The sequence below is a fragment of the Sphaeramia orbicularis genome, chromosome 19 (genome assembly GCF_902148855.1).
Source record: "Sphaeramia orbicularis chromosome 19, fSphaOr1.1, whole genome shotgun sequence".
In the NCBI taxonomy this organism is placed as follows: Eukaryota; Metazoa; Chordata; class Actinopteri; order Kurtiformes; family Apogonidae; genus Sphaeramia; species Sphaeramia orbicularis.
In genome coordinates, this window is record NC_043975.1 from 17,298,893 (window position 1) to 17,308,121 (window position 9,229).

Consider the following 9,229-nt stretch of genomic DNA (forward strand, 5'->3'; position numbering starts at 1 on the left):
AAACAACTAAATGTTCATTGTAAATTTTGCTTCCCCACCCTGTATGAGCATCCAAATGGGTCATATCTGATGACCATAAAACATGACAAACTGTATTTTACATCAATTATTTACATGCATGGATAGGATTAGTGTATCTAAGGTTATTAAACATTTTAGATCAGTAGATGCTTTCCGTCAACTGTGTTTATTTGGGTCTTTATGGGATAATGACGGTTTTAACTTCAGCAGATCGTCTTGACAATGTCTGCACGATTAAATGTAGTGAGTAGCTGCCGTGCGATTGGCCAGTTATTTTCACATTTGTAAAGCACAATGTCTGATATAATATTTCTACTTATAAAACAGCTGCTTTTAGTGTTGCATATTCTAGACAGTGAGAGTACTTCCAAAACCACTGCTGATCTCCTGTTGGAAGACACTTCTGAGCCTGGTTTTCAGAGCCTTGCATCAGTTACACTGGGCGTCCTCTTTCATTCTGTTACTGTTTGCGTGTACTGTATAAATGCTCCGCAGGGAATTGGCCTGCAGGGTGAAGCCTGGCCTCTGGCTGAACTCTGGATCCAGGTCAGGCTGGAACACACAGCCAGTCTTTGATCACCGAAGCACCTCGCGGTTCACTCACACTCGACCGGTCGACTGGCTGCAGGTCAGCTACGATAATACCAGCTTATAAATCATATCAATGACATGATTGTTGTGCAGTAATTACACCGGGGAGATAACTCTGCAGATTTTAAAAACAGCGCTCTATCGGGTGCCGGTCATTTTCATGAAAGGGCTGACTGGAATACCTGGCATAGCTACACAACAGTACCGGTAGATTATAGACAACACTGACGGTGGTCAAGTTGACATGAACAAACCCAAACATGGCATTATCAGGAAATCATCAGGATTCTTCACAATTTAGCTCCTTTCAAATTTCTCCAAAGATGAAACAGGTAGAAGCACATAAAAGTACAAAGTCTGTCTCTGACCCCTGAAAACGGTAATGATGCCCCACACGCTGCATCATCAAAAGAGAAAACCACACTTCTTTTCATGTTGTTCAAGCTGCTGGATGACCGGCGCTACCTGTATATGTATGTGCATGTGCAAATATGAGCAGAGGCATGAAGAGACAAGAGCCAGACCAGCATTCATCCACTGAAAGAACCATCATGGTCTGCACATACAAGAAGGTGGTCCATGTGTGCAGTCATTTATCAAACACTAGTCATGTTGAAAGCTCTCTAATGCAGTGGCTCTCAGACTTTTTACAGTGGACTACCCCCTGAAATATATACAGGGTGGGGAAGCAAAATTTACAATGAACATTTAGTTGTTTTTTCTCAGCAGGCACTACGTCAATTGTTTTGAAACCAAACATATGTTGATGTCATAATCATACCTAACACTATTATCCATACTTTTTCAGAAACTTTTGCCCATATGAGTAATCAGGAAAGCAAACGTCAAAGAGTGTGTGATTTGCTGAATGCACTCGTCACACCAAAGGAGATTTCAAAAATAGTTGGAGTGTCCATAAAGACTGTTTATAATGTAAAGAAGAGAACGACTATGAGCAAAACTATTACGAGAAAGTCTGGAAGTGGAGGAAGCAACAAAAAACGTACCAAAGCTTTTATTAAAGCTCTCAAATCCAAAATCCTAAAGGATCCAACCAAATCCATGAGAAAAATGGCAATTGAACTTGAGGTAGACAACAAGACCGTTAGAAATGCAGTAAAATATGATTTGAAGTTAAAATCTTACACAAGAACACCAAAACACTTGTTGACAACAGCAACAAATCCAACTTCAGCAATTTTTGGGAATCATGTTTATGGCCGCCTTTTAGCCCAGATCTAAACCCTCTGGATTCTGCTATTTGGGGCGTTTTAGAACATGCTACCAATAGAACATCACACAGCAATGTGGACTTTCTTAAAGATACTATTAAAGAAGAATGGGAGAAGTTGTCACCCGAATATTTGATGAACACTTGCGCAAGTTTCAGGAAGCGTGTGAAGGCAGTTATTGAGAAAGAAGGAGGACACAGAATAAAAACATTTTTCTTCACAATTTTCTTGTGGCAAATAAATTCTCATGACTTTCAATAAACTAACTGGTCATACACTGTCTTTCAATCCCTGCCTCAAAATATTGTAAATTTTGCGTCCCCACCCTGTATGTTTTTAGCCAAGTACCTCCAACTCTCACTTAAGCATTTTTGATTGAAAAAACGGGGCAAAAGTTGTTCCTGTGCCAAAGGTGACTGTTTTAATTTTCAAAACTTTGTAAACAAGTAACATATTTAACTTGGCTAAAATTTGCTTAGAGGTCTTATTTATGTCTTTGTGCATAAGAAATCAATATAAGTGAATCCCCAAAGGAACGTTGTGTCGGTAAATGCAAGTTATGCAAATTTACAGGATTTCAGTTCTGTTGCAACATGTTGATGGTCATATGAACTATGTTTTCAGGTCAAAAATGTCCAATTTCATCACAATTAATGCTATCTTTTCATGTCACAAATGGCCAAGTTATATTTGAACTGAATTTACCTGAAAAACAAATATTCTATTCTTTCAGATTCCCCAATTTTTTTTTTTTACAAGATTCTATCCTACATATCACATGTTTGATTTTTACAGGTTGCAATATGGAGTATGGTGCTGATCCATCCTGCTTATGTTACACCAATACATACATTAACTCTTTCATGCATAGTGGTCACTACAGTGGACAGCTGATCAAAGGTGTTTTCTTGAATATTTATGGATTTGTTGTTTTGAGCATCATCCCATACGCTGCAACTCACACCATTACTGTAACTTTGCTGCAGATAAACCTGATGTGCAGTAACATGTTCGAATGGAAAATACTGCTAATTGTTACTAGACTGAAATAAACAGTTTTGGGGTTTTTTTAAAACGAAAATTTGTTTGTTTTTTTGCATATTATCTCCATGCAGGTATATTAAAATGTGAGAAAACATCAGATTAGCAGCATTAAAAATGTTTTTATTTCATATTTTTCACGTTGTATATCAGTAAATACATGTTTCATTGCTTCTAAAATTAAACGCATGGTGACCAGCTGAGTGAACACTTTTTGTAACTCCATGATTAAATAGATTCATAAAAAAAATCTACTGCATTGGTTTTTTTTTTTCATGTCTGAAGAGGAATAAAAACACTCCGGAAAAAAATCTTGATAAAGGTTCACATAATTCATGCATGAAAGGGTTAAGAATGTCACATGTCACTTTTTAAATCAACTGTTTTCTAAAAATAAGCATTTTTATAAAGAAATAACAATTCTATATTGTTATTTACTCTTTAGTATGATGATAAACTATACAATAAATAATTCTGATCCTAGTTTTTGCACAGGGATCATTTGTGGAAACGGTGACATGGCTGCCGAGCATCAGTATGATGGGATCTGTAACAACCATGTCACATCCGTCCACTGCCACATTTTGTGTTTTTGTGTCAGCTGTTATTGTTTTAGATCCACAATACTAACATTTATGAATAAAAGGAGAATTAGCAATAGTAAGTATATAAGTTTATTACTAATAAAGTACTGGTACTGACCAGAGGATCATGGGTAATGTCACGTCCGTCCACCAGCAAAAGTTTTCACATACACGTGCTATTCAAAATCCAATATTTCTGAAAATATAGCTTCCACTGTCAAATAATATCAGTAGTCTGTGCACAAATGTATTAGTATTATTTCAACACAGTTCTATGCATTTCTTACAACTTTTTTTTTTTTTTGACAAAAATGGCCACTCATTTGACCCCCTAAGTAAATTTTCGCCGTAAACTGAAATATATTAAAAATAACAAATCTTTATAAGTAAATTGTAGAAATAAATGAGTTGGTCCTTAATGAATAAATGAACCTTTCATCAACATAAAATAATGGCTTAATTTCTCAACTAAACTCATCTTGAATAATATAAAATAGAATTGTTTTTAAAATGTTACCAAAGCTTAGGGGGGGTGGGGGGGAGCTCTGAGTTTATAAAAATATTGAAATGAAATAAGGTCAGGAGTGTCCGTTTTATTATATTAATGTATTCATTGTGTTTCATATTCCAGCATTAATTCCCATTGTTTATGTTGTATTCAGTACATGATTACTTATTCAGTGTATTTTTCCCAAAAAATGTCAAGTACCCCCATTTTAGGAAGACTGCTCTAATGGACCTAGAGTTCTATATGACCAGTTAATCAATATAACAATGGAATCTAACGCTGAATGCATTTACATCTATCACCTATTTAAAAGTAGCAGCAAAAGCACACACTGGCTTCTACCTGTATGTTTTTATATGAGTAAGTGTCTGTTTGCAGTGCTCTTGATCCTCATTCTTTAAAACTAATGCTACATATTTGCAAGATGCAAGGCACATGTGAATATTAGAGGAAGTTATGGAGATGTGACAGGGTCAGAGGTCAACAGGAAAACACAAAATAGTAACCTGCTGGAGTGTTTAAAGACCTTCAAAACCTACAACAATTTTTTTGCCAGTCTCCCAATTAACCCCCCCACACACACACACACACACACACACACATTTAACCTTTCCTAAGTGTTTTATCATATTGAAATGGATGAAGTTGATCAGTAATATTGCAATTATTAAATGAATGACGATGAAAGTTTGGCTTTAGCTTGGTCTCTTTCAACCTTTTTTGAGCAAATACGCCCCCCACCCCCGAAAAAAATTGCAATGGGGGTAGGGGTAGTGTACGTGATGTACCTTATTATGGAGGACCCGGGGGGGGACAGGGGGACAGGGAAATTCACCATTGACATAACATGCTTGATACTGATACTTATACAGACTAACGCCCCCCATTTCAGTCTCAACACACCCCTCTCAACTTTCTCATTCCAAACGCCCCCTATCGGTGTCCCAACGCCATTTGGGGGTCAAGTTTTCGCGTTAGCATTAGCTTAGCAATGAACCTTCACACAGTGCACACAAGGGTCATTTACAGATGAAAACTAACCCCAACCATACCGAACCGAACCCTAACCTTAACCATTTAACACCCAGGCCTAACCTTAAGCAGATACAAGAACCTTGATTAATCGCTTAACCGCTTTGCAAATTATATTAATGTAAATATTTTAAAAATAACTTTATTTTTAGTGCACTGACCTCCACTTCCAGTGGGTTACTTCCTTAGCATTAGCCACATTAGCTGAAGGCCTTAAACATTTTCAGCCTATGCTTTTATTTTTTGTGGTGGCCTTAATTTTAAAGCAAGAGACCTTTTGGGTAAACAGCGCCCCCTTAATTGAAATTTTGGATGATGTTTTTTTTTTTTTTCTTACAGTGGATAATTTTTTGGGATATTGTCTTTTTTTTCTTATAGTGGATAATATTTTGGGCTGTTGTCTTTTTTTTTCTTACAGTCGATAATTTTTTGGGCTGTTATCTTTTTTTTCTTATAGTGGATCATTTTTTGGGCTAGTGGATAATTTCTTGGGCTGTTGTCTTTTTTTTCTTATAGTGGATCATTTTTGGGCTGTCGTCTTTTTTTTTTCTTATAGTGTACCATTTTTTGGGCTAGAGGATAATTTTTTGGCTGTCGTCTTTTTTTCTTATAGTGGTTAATTTCTTGGGCTGTTGTCTTTTTTCTCTTATAGTGGATAATTTTTGGGCTGTTGTCTTTTTTTTTCTTATAGTGTACCATTTTTTGGCTAGTGGGTAATTTTTAGGCTGTTGTCTTTTTTTTTCTTATAGTGGTTAATTTCTTGGGCTGTTGTCTTTTTTTTCTTATAGTGCATAATTTTTTGGGCTGTTCTCTTTTTTTCTTACAGTGGATAATTTTTTGGGCTGTTCTCTTTTTTTCTTATAGTGGATAATTTTTTTGGGCTGTTTTTTTTTTTTTTCTTGTATGGGTAATTTTTGGGCTGTTCTCTTTTTTTTTCTTAAATGGATAAATTTTTGGGCTGTTGCACCTCTGGGCCACTGCAGTCCTCCCTCAATTCCTCTTTTTACAGAAATATAAACATAAATATGTCAAAGCAAATGGCACTTCACTTGCTGACGTTAACGATAAGAAAAAAATGCATAAAAATTATTAATTCATGTAAACCGTGCGATAGGATTTTGAACCATATTACATGTATACTCGTGGCTGTTTTGTCTAGTGTTTCATTATTTGTGATTCTTTTCTTGGGCCAAAACACAGAATTTGAAATCTCTGTGACGGGACATTTTAGAGACAATGTGACAGATTAGTGTTGCTAAATGACTCACATTTTTGCTTTTAACCCTTTCATGCATAGTGGTCACTACAGTGGACAGCTATTCTACAGCTGTTCTCTTGTATATTCATGGATTTTGTTGTTCTTTTCATTATTATTATTTTTTTTTTTGCTCATATTTTTATTAAACTTTTAAGACACTACGTCTTTTCTGACATGAATTGGTAATGTTATATAGATCTCTCCTGAGGATAAACCCCCAGAATCACAAGCCTTCCCCACAGTTTCCACACAATTTATCAGTAAATACATGTTTCTGTGCGTCAAAAATTAAACGTGTGGTGTCCAGCTGAGTGGATATTTTTGCAACTTCATGAAAAATAGGTTCATAAGAATTTTTTTGTCATTATTACTTTTTTTAATGTATTTTTACATTTTTTAAAAAATATTTTTATTTTATTTATTTATTTTATTTTTCAGGAAAACAAAAAATCAATCACATTGTTTTTTTCATGCCTAAAGAGGAATAAAAACACTCAGGAAAAAATTTTGATTAAGGTTCTCATAATTCGTGCATGAAAGGGTTAAATTCATTTTTTGCTTTAGTTGGACCGTAAGGGATTATCCAAAACAAGGAGCTACTTTATATTGAAATAAATGTTTGAATGGCAATCAATTAAAATTTGTAAATTATTGTGTTTTGACCCTCTTGTGTTTGCATTCCTCTGCGATCTCTATGTTCGTCGATGACAACATGTGACATATGCATCTCTATTAACCTGTTTAACCCTGACCATATTTTCAGGGGAAAAACGCCTAAAAAGACATACCCAAAGTAAATGAAGAATTACTTCACAATAATAAGGTTCATATGGATGTTCTTGGTGTCTATGGACATTTAGAGACCTCACAGAATCTATTCCCATTGTCTAAAATATTGTATCTATTACTATGCCTGAGTAAACTGTAACAAACTAAAAGAGAAATTAGAATTTTTTATCCTCGCCTGTTTTTTTTCAGCTGAATTGACGACAATACGCATAAATTAATTGTTCGAATCAGAGATTTTTCATAGTAAACTTTAGTGTAGGTGGAAGCTAAGCAGAGAGTTAGTTCATTGTCAGATATGAGCACAAGTTGTGCTTTTAATTTTGACAGGCAAAAAAAACAAGTCAGAAATAATCACAACAGGATAGCCATTGCTCTGCCAATGGCTCTCACTCAGGGTGCAACTTTATAAATTATAAAAATACAGAAAAAAATAAACAAAAAGTCCAATAAGCATTGCCATACACATATTAAGTCAAAACTATACAATAACTACATACATAATAACTACACAATAACCCCGCTGAATTTTTGAGCATAAAAATAACACATTTACAACATAGTACCCACTACCCATAATGCACTGCGGCAAACATGCCACAGTATATTTCACCCCACAAAGATTAAAAATCATGTTTGAACATTAAAGTTTGCACTAAAACATACTTTTGATGTACTTTTATTAACATTAGGGTCTAAACTTTGAGCAAAAGTTGAAAAAAACATCCATTGTCCTGATTTATTATATTTTTATAGTAGATGAATATTAATATAATTTCTTAGGCCCGCGGGTGGGCTGATAGGGCTAAATTATAACATATAACTGCACTGAAAAACACTGAATATGGTGCAGCCCCTTTTACAACTAGTGTGTCATAAACAGTCGCCACATGCAAATACTCCCTATCCTCTGCTCTCTGACGCCCCCTATTGAGTGAAGAGCTCCACTTTCTATACGATGTGGATGGGCTGCAAACAGGAGCCCAATGAAATGCAACATGCTGCAGAATTAAGTGACAAAAACAAAGCTCAGAGAATGGAAAATAGAAGAAAGGTGTGAGGTGTGAACAAGGCAGGGACAGAAACATGAGGAAACACCCAAAGGAGGCAGGTTGTCTTACATGTGCCAGGGGTCTGCTGTGGAGGGCGATGGTGGGTCTGTACTGGTGGAAGTCAGTCTGGATCACACACACTCTCTTCTCCATCCTCACAGATCACAGACGCCCATGCTGTCTTCACCCGAGTGGGCTCTGGGGAGGAAGTGAAGCATGGGGATGTGTGTGCTGTCCTGAGGCTGTGGGTGTGTAAATATGTGTGTGTTCAAGAAAAAGAGAGAGAGAGAGAAAGAGAGAGGGAGAGGGGTGTGTGTAAGTGTGTGTGAAAGTGTGTTACGCCTGCTACCTGACCCTGACAGCAACAGGAGGGAGGGAGGTAATGAGCAAAAGCAAAACACCAGTGAGCTTGAACAACACACACACATATACACACATATACGCTATAGCTCTACACACCCTCCCACTCCACCCCTCATGCCAGACACGCATGCATACACACACTACTCATGCTTTAAGTCGAGCTGCATTCTGACAGCGGTTCAACACAAAGAGACAACAACAGCTCCCACCACACACATTCACACCTCAGTGCATTCCTGAGTGGGTTAATAACACCCCAAATTAGTACTCAGATATATTAACTATGAGTCACAGCAAACAACAAGTGCAGTATATGAGGAAAGTTTGTTTGCATGTGCATGTACGGAATGTTATATTACACTTTATATCATTAAACACACTGCTGTTAAAACACCCAATAGGAAACCAGTGAGTATTTACTGTATGTAGGGAGATATTTTTTCATTAATTGTTGGAGAATAAAATAAATCCATAAAAAAGTATTTATTAAAAAGCTTGTATTTTACCATACAGGGGTTGGACAAAATAATGGAAACACCTTCATCTCAAGATGATAATGCCCCAATCCATACAGCTAGAATTGTTAAAGAATGGCATGAGGAACATTCTAATGAAGTTGAGCATCTCGTATGGCCGGCACAGTCCCCAGACCTCAACATTATTGAGCATTTATGGGCAGTTTTAGAGATTCAAGTAAGACGTTGATTTCCACCGCCATCGTCTCTAAAAGAGTTGGAGGGTATTCTAACTGAAGAATGGCT

General features: G+C 36.4%; 1 protein-coding gene across 2 annotated transcripts in view; it reads right to left on the reverse strand.

Moving 5' to 3' along the window:
* The window catches only part of LOC115410818 (putative uncharacterized protein MYH16), a 130,444-nt gene extending 122,110 nt beyond the window's left edge, over positions 1–8,334 (reverse strand). The window contains exon 1 of one of the 2 annotated variants that reach the window (XM_030122638.1): positions 8,175–8,334. In XM_030122638.1, the coding sequence (XP_029978498.1) occupies positions 8,175–8,258 (84 nt within the window). In that variant the 5' untranslated portion in view covers positions 8,259–8,334. The remainder of the gene's footprint in view (positions 1–8,174) is intronic. The other variant, XM_030122640.1, reaches the window with a different exon arrangement.
* Between the last annotated feature and the right edge of the window lie 895 nt (positions 8,335–9,229).